The 21191-nt window shown below is 40.1% G+C and overlaps 1 protein-coding gene across 6 annotated transcripts in view; it reads right to left on the bottom strand.

The window, feature by feature from the left end:
• The window catches only part of LOC129726759 (sodium- and chloride-dependent GABA transporter ine), a 68144-nt gene that overhangs the window by 18420 nt on the left and 28533 nt on the right, over window positions 1-21191 (bottom strand). For 5 of the 6 annotated variants that reach the window (XM_055683825.1, XM_055683827.1, XM_055683826.1 and 2 more), the window contains 2 exons: window positions 2081-2268; window positions 1704-1838 (listed from right to left, as the gene is read on the bottom strand). In XM_055683825.1, coding sequence (XP_055539800.1) covers window positions 1704-1838; window positions 2081-2268 — 323 coding nt within the window. Of the gene's footprint in view, window positions 1-1703; window positions 1839-2080; window positions 2269-2786; window positions 3112-21191 lie in introns of those variants that run through there. The other variant, XM_055683828.1, reaches the window with a different exon arrangement.

Raw genomic sequence — 21191 nt, forward strand, 5'->3', positions numbered from 1 at the left:
CCTTCTAATTGGCTACGTCACTGGTTGTTGGCGTTGGGTGAAAAATGAGAAAATGTGATGTATAGTAAAGGTGCTAGTGGAATAATTTTGGTTTTGATATGGAAAAAAAAATCCGAAAGACCTCTTACGAATAGCGCTTCAAGGCGGCATCAGCCCTCAATGATCATATCAATACTGAAGCGAATTCAAAATGTGCAATTTTTTTTCTGAAAACTTCAAAAAACTGCTTTTGGAATCTAACAAAATTGAGCGTTGGTGATTGTATCTTTTTCAATTACGTGCACTAGTGAAAAACTCAACAGCTAGCAGAAAATGAGCGCTTCTGCGTGTTAAAAATGTTTTTTCACCGTAGAGAAATTACAGGATACAAAAAGTTAACAGTATTCCAGCAAAATTACAATTTGTAAGTGTATTTCGAGACTCCACTGTAACCTGTCACCTCAACCAAGAAATGTTGAGAATTTTACACAAAAAATGGACTATTCAAACGTTTATAATGTCCATGTGGTTATATCATTGAAAATGAGTTTGTTTTGTTCTCGAATTGTCCAATAAGCTACCTTGTAAGAGCACTACAAAATATGCTTAATATACGCTATAGATACGAAATTTCAAGGACAATGAAAGTAAACAGATAAATAAGCCTTTAGAATTTGTATAAAATAGACTATTATTGTATAGCCACTGTGAAAATTTTTAGTGAATTTTTTACTGGAGTATTTTTTCCTGAATTGATGCGAATCTTCGAATTAGTTTTACTACGTACGGTTTATAAATTTGTTGATTAAAGGTTTTGTCATCTCGGTGATAAATTTTCTGATTGTTTTTGTATATTTTTAAGTAAATTTCAATGTCCGGTAATTTTGAAAAATAACAATAACAGAAGTCCACTCTATTATTTTCAACAAAGAATTACAAATACATCAACAGAAAATAATTTAATTTAGCGGTTAGCTGACCAACTTATTCTCGAAGCGAGAATAGAGCCTTTTCGTAATGGGAAAGGTAAATCATGCAAAACTTTGCATTCAGCGCTCCACGAGTATTCGACATTTTCTCATTTCAATTTTGTTAAAAAATATTTCATAAATCAATAAAAAGGACAAAAACTATGACTATAAGCTCGCAGTTCGAAAACCCTTGACTGAGATTTCTAAAGCCAAGTTCAAAAATTTCCATGCTATAATCTTTCAGTGATTACCCACCTCTCTTTTATTTACTTCGCATACAAAACCTGTCCCCGCACCCAGAGTGCTTTTGAATATCGACGCTTGATAATTTTCAATTACCGTACCGTGCGAATAATTGCCATTCACTGTGTGCTTAACTAATTAATCATCAATTCTGTCATCGGACACGTTTGCATATACATACTAAAACAAAATCAACACACAGTCTCCCACTCGGCCGGACAGACAGTTTGCCGTCGCACATGAGAGCCGGTTGAAACCCAGAAGGGACTTAGTAATTACAACAGTAAAGCTACAATTGGGTGCTAACGAGTAGCGCAAATGTGGCCACAACACATTTGCGACTAATATTTTAATAATTCATGGCCGTGCCCTGGCCATAATTCGCTCCTTCAGGCATTTGTTGTCGATAATAAATCATGGAAATTTTTTAATATTCATTCCAGAACTGGATGATATAGAAAAATAAACCGAACCTGGCTAAAACTAGCTGTAACAATCGAAACACGTTACCTTTGAACAATGGACACAATTGTCCGAGCGCCCCGATTGGGCCTCGCCCCGTATACTGTCCGACTGCCAGCTCCATAAACAGCATTGGAATGCCACAGATTAGCAGGATTATATAATACGGCACCAAGAATACGCCTGAAAGAGGGAATGGATAGAAAATATCGCGGTTTAGATCGTACACGCTAAAGGTGAGATAAGTGGTGCTAATATCGGTGACGTCTTCATCAACCGTGCGGGACGATCATCAGACAAATTTCTCATAGGTTAGTGTTGGTGTGGTGATTTCTACATCATTTGTTAGCATATTCAACTTAATGAAAACTGACTTTGGAGTGATCAACGAATTTAAGCTTGATGGCGTCTCGCATAAAACATACCTCCTCCACTTTTGTAACACAGATATGGGAACCGCCAGACGTTGCCCAAGCCCACTGAGTAGCCTATACATGCCAGCACAAACTGCATCTTACTGGCCCAGTGCTGCTTCCGTGGCTTCAGATTATCGAGTTCGGAATCGTCCGAAACACCCCCATAACTCTCATTATCGTATGGCTCCTCTGGAGGTCTGCAAATAACAATAAGTAATCATTACAATTAAACAATTTTGAAAATGCTTTTTAACTGTTTAATAACTTCTAAAAAGACTCAATAACTGTTATGGGGAATAATCACGAAGTTTTCAATCATTGTTGTCGCTGAATTTTTTTTCTGGTCGTTGGCATTAAGTCACATGATATTATCTAATGATTGAAATGTGCAGTAAAATATAAAGCCGGTGCTAAGCGAGACGCAAACACTATAACGACAGATTGAATATCACCTGAGTATCAGCTGTTGTGGTTAGAAGATCATATCCAGCAAGCTATAACTGTTAGCGCCTTGTAGCTGTGACAATCACAGTTATGGCTACACTTGATCAGCTTGATACAGCTTCATTTTTTTAAGTGGCATTTTTTTCCGATAAGCATTTTTGCACATCAACAAACTTATACGAGCATTAAGTATTTAGTAATAACCGAAAAAAACTTCACTTTCCATCACATGATCACGAACCACAATCGATTTTTTTAAAAGAAAACTTACTCTTCAGCAAACTTCCGAAATAGCACGGGACTGTTCGGGTAACTTTTCTTCGAAGGTAGTAGATTATCAACATCCGTGGTATAGCCATGAGGGATAAATTTGGCAGTTCCGTTCATTGTGTATTGCGTCGGGTTCATTGAGCTTGAAATGGAAATTATACCAAGCTATCCTTTACGAGCACCGATTCATTGTTATTCATAACCGCACAACAATTGTTAAGAATTTAACTTTTTTTGAGGCTACGACACGTGAACGTTTACCGGCAATTCAGCTCAAATCCTAAGTTCACGAGACGGGTTCCAGGCTAGGCTACTTCAGTGGTCCATGTTAGTCAGCGTACTGAACCAGTTCACAGCTTTCTACGGGATTTAGGTGAGATATATTCCATGATTTGTGACAACCGTAGATACCGCGAGCAGTTAACCGAGAGTATATAACAACACAATGATCATCCACGTCAGAGAACAGACGCTAATCTCTAACGAAAATAAATTAATGTAATTGCAGTAAAATTCGCCACCATCGTACAACCTGACAGGGCTCGATCAACACGGTGCGAGGATATAAATAAAGCTCCTCTTATCTGTATACGAAGGTAAGCGAGTACAGAACGGATTGCGTGGTTTATACAGCTCGGATTTGGTAACAACAGTTTAATGCTGTTTATCCTACTTGTCGCGACAACAGCCATTACAAGTAATAATGAATCCAGGCGCCTCACCGGATACGTGCTAATAGCTTAGAAGTTTGATCTGGTGACTGTGTTTGCCTTCGGTTGGGCAATTTCGGCACCTGCCATTTTAAAATACGACTTACTATGGAAGTTATTACATTGCAGTAAATGAAATTAATAAAATTCTACCATAACTTATTAATGCAATGCATCTCTACTTTGGTGAGTTCCAAAATTTGGTTTTGAAATATAAGTTTCATGGGGTCCACATGTCCCGGGATGGACCTCACTAAGCTAGTATATTCATTGACCCATCACACGGTATGTCCACAGATAAAGTGTTGCTGTTGCTACATGATCAGCAAATTGATTGTGCCAATATTGATATCGGTGTAATCGGTAACACTTGTATGTATCCTATATTTAGGCCTAAACAAACGTGTTAAAAGTTTCCTCAACTACAGCATTATATACATTCACAATATTTTAGGAAGCTAATCTATTTGTTGATGATTATTCGATGTCGTATTAACAATTAAAATGAGATTAGTCACAACTACCCATCCAGCGTATTTCGAACAGAACCAGAGGAAAAAAAGAGATAATCATAAAAAATGTTTCTAACTGTTTTGTAATGAATAGCAATATCTATTCATTCCGCGTCGAACACTCGACAGAAACGGACGTGCAAAGTGGTCGTTCTATTACAATCCGGTCCGTGTGTAAGAATAGCCAAACAAAAGAGTGTGTTATTCGCGCTAAAGGCCAACTAGATTGTGAGTTGTGTCGCTACGTTCTGTACCCGGCTCGCAACTTTGGCTGTATTGGTGCAAAATGCAGTTTTGATCTGTGCACAGTGAATAGATCTTTCTAATTCAAGGCCATCATTTGACAGTCGAATCGTGTCGCTGTGCTGAGTGATCTCACACCCGGCTCACTGCTGGTGGCTGTATTGGTGCTGCTGTACTAGTGCTGCTGGCTGCTTTGGGTGCAGCTTCGAACGATCGGACAACCACTGCTGGAAGGAAGAAGTAAATAGGTACGTGTTCTTGTCGGCGCTAGTGCGCTACATCTAGCGCGATGGATATAGATCCCTCGCCTCCCGTGCCACCATCCCCGAACCCCCTTGACCCTGACCCTTCTGTTACCCCCTCCCCTGTTCATTCTCCAGTCCCCCCTCGCCCCAGGCTTTACCCGGACGGATTTCAACAGGGCAGCTATACTGTTTATTTTCGTCCAAAGGCAGGAGTGAATTCAAAGCGATTAAACATACTGCAAATTTCTAAAGACCTGACGAAGGGGTACAAGGCCGTGACCGAAATTTCCAAGGTCCGACCTAACAAGCTCCGTGTCGTGGTCAGTGATCTGGCACAGGCCAATGCTATCACTTGCTCTGAGCTCTTCACACGCGAGTATCGCGTTTACATACCCGCACGAGACGTGGAGATCGACGGTGTCATAACCGATTCGAGTCTGTCTGTCGAGTGTATCCTAAAAAGCACAACCGGTTGCTTCAAAAATACCGAAACACAGGCGAAGATTTTGGATTGTAAGCAATTGCGGTCCATGTCTATCGTCGGCGGTAAAAAAGTTTACACTCCGTCAGACTCGTTTCGCGTTACGTTTGCCGGATCTGCACTCCCTAGCCACGTCTCGATCGACCGGGTTCGTCTGCCTGTGCGATTGTATGTACCCCGTGTTATGAATTGCACCAATTGCAAGCAGTTAGGCCACACAGCCGCCTACTGCTGCAATTAGGCACGATGTAGCAAGTGTGGGGAGACTCATGCGGAAGATTCTTGCAGTGTTAATGCTGAAAAATGTATTCACTGTGGGGAAAACCAGCATGAGCTCTCCACATGCCCGGTGTACATGCAGCGCAGAGATAAAATCAAGCGGTCACTTAAGGAGCGTTCAAAGCGTTCTTATGCTGAGATGCTGAAGAAGACCGTGACCACTTCTACCATAACATCGAACCCCTTTGATCTGTTGTCCTCTGATGAAACCGATTCTGACGATTCATCAGCGGGAACATCTTATGCCAATCCTGGGGAGTCTAGGAAGAGGAAAAATGTTTCTTCTCCTAAACTTTCCCGTAAAGGTCCTAAGATTTCCCAAAGTGTAATGAGAAGTACGAACAAACCAAACAGTGCTGCGGAAAAACCGAAGCAAACTCCTCCTGGGCTTGCAAATTTAAAGTCCCAGAAGGAGTTCCCAGCACTGCCAGGAACATCTTAAACCCCAGTTGTTCCTTTTGCACATCCAGTTGATGAAACAAACCCTGGATTAGTGAAATTTTCTGACATTGTGGACTGGATTTTTGAAAATTTCAATGTACCCGATCCAATTAAAATTTTTTTTACAGCATTCCTCCCAACAGTTAGATCATTTATGAAGCAGTTGACTGCCCAATGGCCCCTCCTTGCAGCGATTGTATCCTTCGATGCCTAATTCAACTGCGTATATGAAGGATTCTATCTCTGTCTTACAGTGGAATTGTATTTGTAATTGTATCGTTTAAAGTTTTGATAAATAAAAACAAATGCGATGCATTTTCCCTTTGTGAAACTTGGCTTACTTCAAATATTGATTTCAACTTCCATGATTTTAATATTATTCGCCTTGATCGAGACACCCCATATGGAGGAGTACTTTTAGGGATTAAAAAGTGCTATTCTTTTTATCGTATTAACCTCCCCTCGATTCCAGGCATCGAAGTTGTCGCATGTCAAATGACAATACAAGGTAAAAAGCTTTGTATTGCCTCAATATATATTCCTCCCAGAGAACAGGTTGGGCAACGGCTGCTCTTTGATTTAATAGAACTTCTTCCCTCGCCACGTTTGATTTTGGGAGACTTCAACTCTCATGGTGTGGCTTGGGGTTCCCCTTACAATGATAACCGCTCCTCTTTAATCTATAACCTTTGCGATGACTTCGACATGACTATTTTGAACAACGGTGAAATGACACGTATCCCGAAACCTCCAGCGCGCCCAAGCGCTTTGGATCTATCCTTATGTTCAACGTCGCTACGGTTGGATTGCACATGGAAGGTAATCCTCGATCCTCACGGTAGCGACCATTTGCCTATTCTTATTTCAATTACTAACGGTTCAACTCGCATGCGACCAATTGAAATTCCGTATGACCTCACACGGAATGTCGATTGGAAGTTATACGAGGAAATGATTTCAAAAGTGGTCGATTCGATTCAACATCATCCACCACTTGAAGAATACAACCTCCTCGCGGGCTTGATTGTCGAAGCCGCGTTGCAAGCCCAAACGAAGAAATATCCCGGCGTAACGATTAAAGAACGGCCTCCCACTCCGTGGTGGGACCAAGAGTGCTCCGATGTCTACACGCAAAGATCCGACGCGTTTTTAGCCTACCAGAAGGGAGGTATACCTGGCGACTATTTACGGTAATCGGAGCTTGATACCAAGCTTAAAAGCTTGGCTAAAGCAAAGAAACGCGGATATTGGCGTCGGTTCGTGAACGAGACGTCGAGGGAGACATCGATGAGCACTCTTTGGAACACAGCCCGAAGAATGCGGAATCGCGTAACGGTCAACGAAAGCGAGGAGTCTTCAAGTCGGTGGATATTTGATTTTGCCAGGAAAGTATGTCCGGACTCTGTTCCTGAGCAAAACATTGTTCGCGATGCGTCTCCGGGCCACGACGCGATTGAATCACCTTTTACGATGGCAGAATTTTCAGTTGCCCTCCTGTCCTGTAACAATAACGCGCCTGGGTTAGATAGAATCAAATTCAGCTTGTTGAAGAATCTACCCGGCAATGCCAAGAGGCGCTTGTTGAACTTGTTCCATAAGTTCCTGGAGCAAAACATTGTACCGCAGGATTGGAGGCAAGTGAAGGTGATCGCCATCCAAAAACCAGGGAAACCAGCTTCTGATCACAACTCTTATAGGCCGATTGCAATGCTATCCTGTATCCGGAAATTGATGGAAAAAATGATACTCCGTCGTTTAGACCATTGGGTCGAATCAAATGGTCTACTATCAGATACTCAATTTGGCTTCCGCCGTGCCAAAGGGACGAATGATTGTCTTGCGTTGCTTTCAACAGATATTCAGCTGGCGTATGCTCGCAAAGAACAAATGGCGTCTGCGTTCTTGGACATTAAGGGGGCTTTTGATTCCGTTTCTATTGACATTCTTTCGGGTAAACTTCACCGACAAGGATTTTCTCCAATCTTGAACAATTTTTTGCACAATTTGTTGTCCGAAAAGCACATGCATTTTACGCACGGCGATTTGGCAACTTTTCGCATTAGCTACATGGGTCTTCCCCAGGGCTCATGTTTAAGCCCCCTTCTTTACAACTTTTATGTCAATGACATCGACGAATGTCTGGCAAATTCATGCACGATAAGACAGCTTGCAGACGACAGTGTAATCTCTGTTACAGGAGCCAAAGCTGCCGATTTGCAAAGACCATTGCAAGATACCTTGGACAATTTGTCTGCTTGGGCTTTACAGCTAGGTATCGAATTCTCTCCGGAGAAGACTGAGATAGTAGACTTTTCTAGGAAGCATGAACCTGCTCAGCTTCAAACACAATTAATGGGTAAAACGATTTCTCAGGTTTTGGTACACAAATATCTTGGTGTCTGGTTCGACTCTAAAGGCACCTGGGGTTGTCACGTGAGGTATCCGATGAAAAAATGTCAACAAAGAGTGAATTTTCTTCGTACAATAACCGGACAATGGTGGGGAGCCCACCCAGGAGACCTTATAAGGCTTTACCAAACAACGATATTGTCTGTCATTGAGTACGGGTGTTTCTGCTTCCGCTCCGCAGCAAACACACATTTGATCAAACTGGAGCGAATACAATATCGTTGTTTGCGTATCGCCTTGGGTTGCATGCAGTCGACCCACACGATGAGTTTGGAGGTCTTAGCTGGAGTACTACCATTGAAAAACCGCTTCTGGAGCCTGTCTTCTCGTATTCTTATCAAATGTGAGGTCTTGAACCGTCCCGTGATTGAAAATTTTGAAAGGTTAATCGAACTTAATTCTCAAACCCGTTTTATGACATTGTATTTCAATCACATGTCCCAAAATATTAACCCTTCTTCGAATATTCCAAATCGTGTCGACTTATCAAATACTTCTGATTCTATTGTGTTTTTCGATACATCCATGATAGAAGAAACTCGTGGAATCCCGGATCATTTACGCGTGCAGCAGATCCCTAAATTTTTTTCCAATAAATATCGAAACATCAACTGCAACAATATGTACTACACTGACGGATCACTTCTCGATGGGTCCACTGGCTTCGGTGTCTTCAATAATAATTTAACCGTCTCCCATAAGCTCGATAATCCTGCTTCTGTTTACGTCGCAGAATTAGCTGCTATTCAGTACACCCTAGGGATTATCGAGAAAATGCCCACGGACCATTATTTCATCTTTACGGACAGTCTCAGTTCTATTGAGGCTCTTCGAACGATGAAAGATGTTAAGCACTCTCCGTATTTCCTGGGGAAAATACGGGAACATCTGAGTGCTTTATCCGAAAAATCTACTCAGATTACCTTAGCGTGGGTCCCTTCTCACTGCTCGATACCGGGCAATGAGAAAGCGGACTCTTTGGCTAAGGTGGGCGCAACAAACGGTGAAATTTATAAAGGACCAATTGCTTTTAATGAATTTTTCGCATTTGTACGTCAGAATACGATCATCAGTTGGCAAAATGCTTGGACCAGAGGGGAACTGGGAAGGTGGTTACATTCCATAATCCCCAAGGTATCGACAAATCCGTGGTTCAAGGGGTTGGATGTAGGTCGAGATTTCATTTGCGTGATGTCTCGGCTTATGTCCAATCACTATAGATTTGATGCGCATCTCCGTCGTATTGGGCTCGGGGAGAGTGGTATCTGTGCCTGTGGTGAAGGTTATCACGACATAGAGCACGTTGTTTGGTCATGCCCTGTACACCGTGACGCCAGGTCTAGATTAATAGCTTCCCTGCAGGCCGAAGGTAGGCAGCCGGCTGTTCCTGTTCGTGATGTCTTGGCGAGCCGTGACCTATCCTACATGTCCCTTATAAACGTTTTCCTGAAATCCATCCACGCCCCAGTTTAGTCCTATCCCCTTCCGCCTACATCCAACCAAACGACAAGAACACGTTAAGACCCCGGATCCGGAAACAGCAATCAGACCCGCACGATACTCTCAAGGCCCGATGGAAACAACCCAATATGCCAGTCCGTAATATCTTGGCCCAGCAGCGGAACAAATTTAATATGCTGCTTACCTATGGCAATGAAAACCATCAAACAGCAAACCTGTGCTTTTAATGCAAAATATTCTAGCTTTAAGTTAGATTTAGTTTCAGCTCGTAGTCGGCAGCGAGGATAAAAAATTTGCTTTTAGTTATTAAGATACTTTAGAAAGTAAGCTACCAGATATAATTGGCGCCGTTAAACATTGAATTGTATTTGTGCCGTGTCAAATAAACTATAGATGAAGAAAAAAAAAGCAATATCGATTGACTATTTCTTTCGGTTGCTTCTGAAGCTGGTTAACACTTCCTTAAATCTTGTGCATCAGAGCAAAACATCACTTCTCAGAAAAAGCGAATACCAATCAGATTATGCAAAATCTGGTGTTGACTAACGCATTTAGGATAAGCACTGGGTACGATTGTACAGTGATTTTGTACCAATCGAAAGTTCAATAAGTATGCAGTGGAATCTTGTGATTCACTGTGCTACAAAAGAAAAAAATGCAAGAATTTCTGAAGTGACCTAGTGTAGGTTGTAGGTTGCTGAGTTTAACATTCGCTCATACTAGAAATTTTCCAAACAGCCCTAAAATTTGAAGTTATGGTCAAAATACCGTTTTTGAACCTCAGCGCATATAATATTTTTTCCTGAAATTTTCCAAATTATTTTGCAATTGTACACACATTTTTGTAATGAGTGAGCTTTAATTGCCGTAGAATTGCGAGAGTACATTTAGTGCCGAATACAATAGGTGTTGGTTATAAAAATCGGTTATAGTTTTGCTGAAAAACAATTGAAGGAAATCTACCAAAATTCACAGGAATGGCTAAACACGTATAATCTTTTATTTTTTACTAGTTCGAGCTTCAGAGCCACACCTGTGCTGACCAGTGTTACCTTGATCTCTGTTAATAAGGGCAATTGTTTTTTGATTGAAAATTTCTAAACTTTCTAGTTTTGAAGGGGATGTTACGGATCGAACTAGACTAATATTATCAGTATTGTCGTGGGCTGGCAAATTTGACGAAAGCGCCAAATTCTTAAATTTATTTTTTACGAATTTCTATAGTATGTACAATCACCTTCAAGATGCTTGTTGCCGTTTTCAAAAGTTTTGATAAATGACTAAGAAATATAAAAAATGCGAAGTGACGTCAGCGCCATTTTGCATAGAAGTGACGTTGAGGTACGGATACGATAGTGTGTTATGCTTGTGTAGTGCATACTTTCAATTATATCCTTGCTGCTGACTACCGACGGTATGCATGCCAAACTAGACTGCTCAGGCGCACCGACGTCACTTTTCGTGCAAAACGTTGAAATGATTTTGCTATTTTGCAGAAGAAGTAACGTTGGCATTAAAACTCAATGCATTTACAAAAATGAACGTGTTAAAGCAATGGGGTACGTTTTTCATCATATTTACTCAGTTTCTATCAGATCATATTGCGTAATAAAGCGCTTCTGTTTATTTGCGAACGATTCAAAATATATCGGTTCTGAAGCGATTTTGTGCTTTTGGCGCTTACGTCAAAATCCCAGCCCACGGCAGAGTAGTAATAGCGACAATTTTTCCACAGTTTATGCAGGCACTGATGAAACGCTAAGTAATGCACTACATGCATTTTATTGGAAATGTGCTATTGTATGATATATATGGTAAATAATATTTTTGTTACAAAAAACTATCAATTTTGATCAGCTCGCAGGCTATCCGCTCGTAATCAAATGCCTTCGTTCTTCCAAAGAACTGACTCTTTTGATCAGCTCGCGAGCAGGTTTGTTGCATCTATATAGATTCAGAAGAGCAGAGAACCAGTTCTGTTGCGCTTTTGATTCCTCTTTTGCCATCCATTCGTGTACGTACTCGGTGTTAGCCAGTCGTGTGCTTGTGTGCGACCTGTGGCAATGGCAAGTTGATGATTTTCTTGCTCTCACGGCTGGTGGATGACTTGTGCATAGCAGAATAGACAGCCAGTGGAAGCTAGTTGCTGGGAGTTCTATTGCAGTTTTTTCCTCGCCGCTCTGCGCTTAGTAAAAGGGGTGTAAAGCTTTCACATGGCTCACGCGGTCTCTGATTAACAAAATCAGCTATCAGCTGTTTGTTTAAAGTAAGAGGTGAGTTACCGCTCTTTAAAAAGAGCGGTAGACCACTCACTCACTTTGAAGAACGAGCTCTATAGATCAGTTCGAGAATGGATTGCCCGCCTCTAACCCCAAATTTGGCTTTCGAGTTTTTATGTGTGTGATTTTGGTTGCATAATTTTATTACTTTGGCGCAACATTTTATTACTTTTTGTGTCTAAGGACCGCGCATTAGATAAATAACAAACTAAAAGTAATAAAATGAAAGACAGCTACGCGCTTGTATGCGTTGTTGCAGTGAAATGTACAACCAAGAGCCGCAACGCATGTGTAGCGAGACTTCACTCGCTGCTTTTTTATTGATGCAACGATTAGGTTCATTTTTTCCTCTTTATTCACACATAATAAAAAATCTCACCCGTCAACCCCAAATGTCTAATTAGAAACACCACTGTTTCGTTCCCCACTTTGTACTTTGAAATGAAGATATGTAATACCGTGTGACCAGAGTTACGAAGATGTGAATATGGGTTTGCTACATAAATGGGCTCGAGTTTTGTATAATCAAACAGGTCCAAATGAGTTTTCATGAAGCGATTGACTTGCATCCGCTTGCAAGAAAGCATTGGTTTTTGTTTATTTTCCTGACGCAGTTTGCAGATAGTGATGTGATTTTAAAAAGCATACGAAAAAGTGCATGAAATTATCAACGTTGTATGAGGGTGAAAAACGTACCTGGCAGCTCTTGTCATATTTTTCCTCTACTCCGAACGCGAATAAGGAACAAACTAATACACGCACACCGGATGAAACTAAAGCCCTATAGTTAAAGTTCGGACGACTGTCACTGAAAAGTTCCAATCGAACTGTCAAAACTCGTTCCAATCGAACATAAGAATACTTTACGAACTAATTTCATTTTTTGTCATATTGACTTACATTTTAAGTTTAGTAAAGCGGGCAATGTATGTAGTTTCGCGGGAATGCGAAGATGAACGGGAATAGAAGGTGTGACTAGAATTAGAAAAAATTTTCCCTCGTCCAGACGGGACTCGAACCCGCAATCTCCGTTGTCTCCGGCAAGGTGTTTTGGCCAATTAAACTACTGGGTAAGGGTAACTCTTCCTGAGACCAATGTCGAATCACCCTCTACTATTGTGTTCCCGCATCTCAGCACGCCGCGATGAAACTGCATACACTGCCCTGTGGAAGTTTATTTCTGTCAACTGAGAGAAAGGTCTCTTTACGCACACATTTTTTCATTACTATATATAGCAAAACAAATTGAAACAAAAAACTATGAAACTGAAAATACGAGTATGTAGTCATGAAATGACTTTGACTTTTTGCAATGTTGCTAGTTCTTTGAAATTCTAGAATGGCTGCCAGATCGACGGAAATTCAGTCGGCCATACTTTAACTCGAGGCCTTTAGATGAAACTAGTAACATGTGCAAAATATGCGACAGTATGTGTTGTTTGTTAACTGGAGATGAATTTTATTACTTTTTAAGTGATGAAATCATTATATAAGAGAACCTTTTTTTGTTATTTCTTGAAAAGAACAAAAAAAAATTTGCGTGTGGTTGTATCGTTCACACTCGTGATCTCGTAACATATGCAAAACATATGACAGTATGTGATGTAACTTGACTGGTGAAGAATGTTATTACCTCTCAAGTAACAAACATATTACAAAAGGCGGAATTTCCAGTTATTACTTTTAAAGTAACAAGGAAAAATTTTGCGTGTATATGAGTCGGAATGGTTAATTGAGGAATATGGTTTAAAAGAAAGAAAAATGTCGGACATTGAAAGGAAGAAGAAGTGGTGACCGGTTTAGTAGTTCTGTAGTACAATGTTGCAGAGACATTTCATTGAAAGTGATGAAAAGATGATATTCATATGAATGGAAGTGTTACCAACTACGTAAAATAGTTTTTTTCATCGATATTTCTAAAATAGCTTAATTTAGTAGACTGTGTCGAATCGTAGGGTACACAGGAGTGATAATGCGGGGTGAGTGGTGAACTGCACTTACGCTACCATAGTTTTACTTTGGACTGTATGTCCTTAACGAATTCAAACTGTGATTTGAACCACATGCGCAGAACTAAATATTTCATCACACTGTGCATAAAACCGGTAGTATTAGGGTAGGGAACATATTCTAAGCAGCTTTAGGAACCGCCTGTGTATTGAGTCGAAATACTCGAAATGTGTTGGGTGAAATTCAAACAGAAGTATATCAATCTGTTCTCTATCTTTTTCTCTGCCAGAACTTGTTTCCAGATTGTAAAACTAAGTTAGCAAACTTTAACAGTAATCAATTAAAGTTACCAATCGAGGGACACTATTCCAATTACCCCGAACCTATTTTAAGCAGTTTCCATCTGTTTTGCATGCGTTTTTTTTTTTCAGCACCCGCAGTGGCTCCTGAAGGGCTGCAATACAGGTCGATTTGTTTCGAATGGTGATTTCTGTGTGATTTCTTGCATTTATCAAGATGGCTTGACAAAATAATTTGCTTTACTTCTTTTATCACCAATATTTAGTAGTTAATTTGTGAGTTCGAAATCTAATTTGTGGTAATTTGTGGTTAAGTGGTTTCCGAGAAATTTTCAAAAAACTGAGTCAAGCCATCTTGAAACATGGTTTTGCTTCAAATGAATCGGACAACGATGATATATACATCAATCGAAAGCTCTTAATTTGTGGTTCACGAAAATGTAATTTTAAGGTCATAATTACTAGTGTTTGTACGTGAATTTGTGTTTTATTGTTCACGTAGTTCTACGTTTTGTTTATTTGTTGTTGACGCTGCTGGTCGCTTGTAGCGTTGGCTGTTTGCGGTGTTTGTCACTGCTATACTCAGAGCCGGATTTAAGGGGAGGGTCACACAACATTTTTGGGGCCCCCACAAATCGAGAAAGGTTTTTTCTCTATCAAAAATGAGATTCAAATTTCGATTTTCAGCAAGAAAATTTGAACTTTCCTTCAGTGATATTTTTCGCGAGCGCCAATATCACAACTACCTCCATAAGAGTTCACCTCGGATTCTCTTGGAATGACACATTCTAATACACCAATTGTATCAAACCAGCGCGCATAGGAGGTTAAGCAGAGAAAGAAAATAACCCACAAGTTTTTTAATGCATTGCTGTTGCTAATTTGTCCGAATCAGGGATACCAGATGTGCTTTGCAAAATGCAGATTTTCAGAGTCCGTGTGCAGATTTTACAGACCTGCAGAAGCAGGGCCGGATTTAAGAGGGGTCCCACATTTTGAGGCCATCACAAATCAAGAAAAAATGAACTTGTCTCAATTAATAATGAATTTTGAAAGTCTGGCCCCTAATAATCAAATCCGCTTTCTATAAGTAGTATCAGAGTCTAGTGAATATTTCCTTTGAATTACATTTGAAGAATTTAAATTTGACTAGCAAACTTGCGAAATACATGCTAAACTAAAAATTGTATTGCGTATTAATTTGAGTCTAATGGTTTCGAACGCAACTGGGGGAGCCGTCTTTTTTCGAAGCTGAAACTAATTAAAAATAGGTAGCGTATGAAAAAAGCTAGGCTGTCAAATATGGCATTGTGAATTTGCGAATTGAGTGTTGATTATATAATTGATAATTTTTCAGCGAAGACACCTTATAAAAAGATGTTCTGAAAATTTCTGACAAATTTTTGTTAGGTTTTCAAAGATGGATAAAGTTTAGTCTGGGGCCCCCACACAAGACTGGGCCCCGGACCCCCCACAATCGTAAATCCGGCTCTGCTGCTGGTTCTGAAAAATAATCCGTCGAATTTGGATTGCTTTCCTTTGAAAGTACATTTTCGTTACCGGTATCCTTTTTACCAACAAATTTACACACATTCATTTTGCGCCTGGTTGGCTACCTTAAATAACAAGTGTGTTGGCTTAGTTCCCCAAATCTCGATATTTACCATATTCCCCACACGCACGTTCAGTATAGCAGTGACAAACACCGCAAACAGCCAACGCCAGCAGCGTCAACAACAAGTAAACAAAACGTAGAACTACGTGAATAATAAAACACAAATTTCTCCACGAACACTAGTAGTTATGACCTTAAAATTGCATTTTCGTGAACCACAAATTAAGAGCCTTCGATTGATGTATATATCATCGTTGTCCGATTCATTTGAAGCAAAATCATGTTTCAAGATGGCTTGACTCAGTTTTTTGAAAATTTCTCGGAAACCACTTAGCCACAAATTACCACAAATTGGATTTCGAACTCACAAATTAACCACTCAATATTGGTGATAAAAAAATTTAAAAAAAATATTTTGTCAAGCCATCTTGGTATATGCTGATTTCTTTGTGATTAACGGTATTTCTTATATTCGTAAGACAGCTAGACAATCAAAGTTTTTGTTTCCACTGGCGCCACTGCTTAAGCCGTTCCCTACCCTATATACCTATGAATTTTTATTACAACTTCAATCAAGACACTCTATGCTTCGCAGAGAATGCAGAATTTGTTTGAAACAAACTCTACAAACAATATCGCACGCTTAGCCTTGGGGCTAATAGCGGTCTCGATCAACTAGATTAGTTGAGAGAATTCGTTATCGATATTGTTTTTGGCACATTTTGCATGTGTAGGATAAGTACAACGATACACCGTGCCCCAGTGCTGAGTCGAGCAAATTTCCAGCTCTAAAAGAGCCTCGACTCGATCGGGAATCGAACCCGATATCTCAACCGTGTGGGAGAGCTAGCCGACCGACATCGCTAACCACAGAACCACGGGGACCACATTGAAAAAAGCTCTAACACTAATGAAATAAATAATGTGGCGGCTATAGAGAGCTATAAAGAGATTCAAAATGATAACTTGGGTCGATTCACGACCTCTGGAAATGCAAAACACTAAGTTAGGCGGTATTCGGTCATATTATGCTGTTTTCCAGGAACTGAAAAACCGTTTGCCCCAAACATGTATTTCAAAATTGCGTCTGAGTTTGATTTCCGGTCTCTGAACATCAACCCTTTTCCGGAAGTACTCATAACGATTGCATTAAAAATGGACAAAATTGCTGATTTTCAAGGGGTTTACTTTCACACGCATTGACGAAACTACCCATGCAACATCAATCATAGCAACCCATGAGTTAGTAGAAAAAAAAATTGGTGTTCAGCAGTATGCGCGTTCAAGAAATGGTACCCCGCCGCGTCAAAAACGAACATCGTGCGGCACTTTGTGGACGCCGGATACGCCCGTTCCGGTATCTACAGCATCTTGGCATCTTGACAACCCTGTCACAACATGTTAGAAAACGGCAGTTCCGTCCACTGGTCTTGGAGTTGCAGGCAATGATGCAGCGGCAGCTGGTCAAGTCGATTTTCTTCGATTCGAGACTAATCTCATCCTGGATGGTAACGACTTCAGACACTTCGTATTGTATTTCCCCTACGAAGGAAGTGAGCTCCAAGGTGAAGTTTATTTTACACACCAAATTCCCCAAGAAGGTGCTGCTGTGGCTGGCAATCAGTGAGAAGGGGATGTCTTCTTTCGGTCGGAACTGGCCCTGAATGGGGAAATTTATAGTACGAAGTGCCTGCCAGAAGTTGCATCGTTCATCAAGAAATACCATAAGGGCGAAGACGCGGTGTTCTGGCTGGATCTGGCGTCGGCCCACTATTCAAAGCGATCGTAGGAGGAGATGGAGCGGCTGAATATTGATGTGGCACCCAAGTCGGCGAACCCGCCCAACATCCTCCAGCTGCGTACCACCGTACCATTATCACCAAAATAAGTCCATTTTTTATGCAAACTTTATTAGGTGGTATTTGGTCATTTATAACTGTTTTCCAGAAACCGGAGATCGCCGTCTTGAATTTCAAAATGACGTCTGGTGTTGATTTCTGGCCTTAGAACGTTATCTCGAATCTGGAAATACATATTGGGTGGTATTCGATCGATTTATGCTGTTTTCAAGAAACCAGTCATGTATTTACAAATTACATCTGCTATCGATTTAAGGCCTCTGGATATTGTTCTGGTTCCAGAAATACTCATAATAGTAGTATTTGGCCTGTTCAGACCGTTTTCCAGAGACCGGTAGTCACCTTTTTGAACCCCTAATAGCGTCTGAGATTGATTTCCAGCCTCTGGATATCATCCCGATTCCAAAAATATCAATATTGGATGGTATTTGGCCACCAAGGCCGCTTAGCTATTTTTTAAAACGATTGTTTCAAGAATAAAGGATATTAGTTGAAAACTGACTGAGTTATTGGCATTTGAAATTGAGCTGTTTTCGTGATGCTCCTAATATTTTCGGTATTTCGATTTAAAAATCTATCCCAGAATGTAGCCGGAAGACGTAATTTTAGGTCAAAGATATTTCTTGAGCATTTCTTGTTTTATCTAGGCTGACCAGATTTTCTTGAGATAAAACAGGACAAATGGGTTCAAAAAACGTGACACATGATAAAATTGATTTTTACACATTTTGACCAACCAAAGCATACAACCAATTATTCATTGCTTTGATGAACTTGTCCGATCTTGATTTTTGAAGTAGAATACTTCTCTCAGGAAGTTCGGCTACATAGGGATGTGAAATGAAAATCTAAAACCGAAAAAAGTGAAAAATATGTCCAATTTCAAATGCTAATAAATCAGTTAGTATTCGATGGATTTCCTTCGTTCTTGCAGCAATAGATTGGAAAATCTTCTAAGATTCTTCCCGAATTAAGTTAATTGTAATTTTATTATTCACACTTTTGTTCTTTTGAAAATAGTCAAGCCTTGTCAAAACGAAAAATTCGACCTCTGATTGATCGTTATATGATTGCTTCCCAAGCACGGTCGACAGAATTATATATCTTGCAATTGAAAACATGCTATTTGGCCTATATAAGATCCTGTTTCAGCCGAAGCCGCTCATAATAGTTCTAGACAGCGACAACAGCAGTCGTCCTTCCTTAGCAGCAGCACTAGCCCTGTGGTTGGTCACCACGCCTCAGGAGCAGCGCGGTTTTTCTCAGCGTGTGTCGCCAGACTGCCATTATTCCCCCCGTGTTGGGGCAGCATGAAGATTGACATCAGGAAATCCAATTTTGGAAATCAAAATGCCTTTTTCAAGGCAAATAAACAAGTCATTGAAAGTTAATAATTTTTGACAACGCAAGCAAGATTCTGTGTTGGATCCTAGCAATTGGATCTTAAAGCTATACCAGTTTTTATATATCATTTGAAATAGATGCATTTTTTGAGCAAAACGTAATTTTTTAAAAATGTTTACCGTTGCCCTTCGATTTTTAAATAAAGATTAAAAGAATTGCTCGAAATGCCTTGAATGACAGTTCGCCCATGTACGGTATATAGACGAACTGTCACCTAAGACATTTCGAGCAGTTTTTTATTCCTAATTTTAAAATCGAAGGACAATGATAAACATTTTTTGAAAATCACGTTTTGCTCAGAAAATTACACTCTTTCAGCTGATATATAAAAACAAGAAAACCATAAAAAACTTTGGGACCCCATTTAAATTTATCGCACCCATCTAATTTACTGAACGTGAAATAGCTTCCACAGTGCATGTTGTCCGTGTATCTTAATTCCCCCACTGTTAGGGCAGCTCAAAGGTTGTGATCAGCAACCGATTTTGAACCGCAAAATGCCTTTTTCAAGGCAAATGAACAAATAATTGAAGGGTAAAAATTTTCTGGCATCAACACAAGCAGACATACTGTGCGGGATGCAATCAAATTCTGTTGTAGTTGTCTAATTTTTCCTTTTACTTTATTTAGTAAACCCCCTACTGTAGGGGCAGCGCAAAGGCTGCGATACGCATAACCGACTCTGAATAACAAACTGCCCTGTTAACTGCCCTGCCCTGGTGAACGCGAACGCGAGTGATTGGGCGAGAAACTTGCCGTAGGTGAATAAACAGCTCTCTTTACGGCTGTTCGGCATTCTGGATTTTGGCAATCAAAACTTCTGCTGGCTGTCTGATTTTCAGTGTGAAAACAGCCTTCAGCTTTGTTGTCAGAGTGCCTGACTACGATTTGGTAATACTGTTTGAGTTAAATGTTTACAAAATTTTACAATATTCCTCTTTCTCCCCTTCAATAAAACAGGTAATACGATACCTTCGTCATACGCAAGATCACCGTAACTCCCGCTATCGGCGTAACACAGAGATGCAATCAGCGTCATATCCGATTTCAAATTCAACAACAAACTGTCCTTTTTAGGACAACCGAACAAATGAATTGAAGATTTAATATTTTCTCGTTCTGAGCTTTAACGAAAAGTTATATATCTTAATTTGAATTCACATGTACATGTACTCTGACTGTTGAAACTTGTTTGCGCCGCAAAGAGTATGTTCTTTTCCTGTTCAGTGAGGTCGTATTTATATGTGCAAACTGAAATTGAGTAGTACTTAAACTTCATTTGCACAGAATTTTCAATACTGCCAATGAGCGGTCAACATTTATTTGCTAGGAAAAATGACTGACACGCAAGCAAGCCGGGTTATCTTTCTTGTAAAAGTATTCTACTTCAACCTTGCGGTCGTGGCTTTGCACACAACCCTCCTGTGATTTTTTGCAATGAGTCCCTGAAATTTGTCACATGACGATCAAGATTTTGACTAACAATTATCATGGTCTCAACTTCCAAGCGCGACTTTTCCATCAGTTCACGATAGGGGATGTCCTTCTAGTGGTGCGGTACTGTCAGGAAGGCACAAAACGTACGCAGTAATATTAGAAAAACCTGGCTGCTTGGAAACTCATTTTCCATTTAGGAAAATTTCAATGCAAAGCGCTATTTACGATTTTTTCAAGGTGTATCCGAAAACGGTACAAAATGGCAAAATGACGGGATGGTTAAAAATAGTCGAAAAAACGGTACTGTCCCGTTCAAAACGGTACGTCTGGTCAGCCTAGTCTTATCGTTTTACGTCTTTCTTTTTTACTCTAGTTTCAAGGCTCAAAAAAAGAAACTTTCGAGAAACTTAGTTCTCAGCTGCGTCTCATCCATTTGATATTTCTCCATAATAGATTTTCTGTAATTATCACTTGAATAATCAAAAACTGAAATGGGAGTTCGAACCTCCGTTTCAGAAATAGAAAATAGTTGGATAAAAAATGTATAGAACGCAAACTGTCATATTAATTTCAAGCAATATCACAGAATACAACTAATTCGCAACTGAAAATTGCAGTCAGTAATTTGAATAGGTTATTTGATTTGCAAATATCACTAGTACACATCAAACCAGTCACGAACGAAATTTAATGGGATTTCAATTGTTCCGTGTGGCCATTCCGTTTCACATTCAGATCTTAACCAGTGCTTTTTAGTCGGACTAAAAAATCACATTCTCATT

This window comes from Wyeomyia smithii, chromosome 3, assembly GCF_029784165.1.
Source record: "Wyeomyia smithii strain HCP4-BCI-WySm-NY-G18 chromosome 3, ASM2978416v1, whole genome shotgun sequence".
Taxonomy (NCBI): domain Eukaryota; kingdom Metazoa; phylum Arthropoda; class Insecta; order Diptera; family Culicidae; genus Wyeomyia; species Wyeomyia smithii.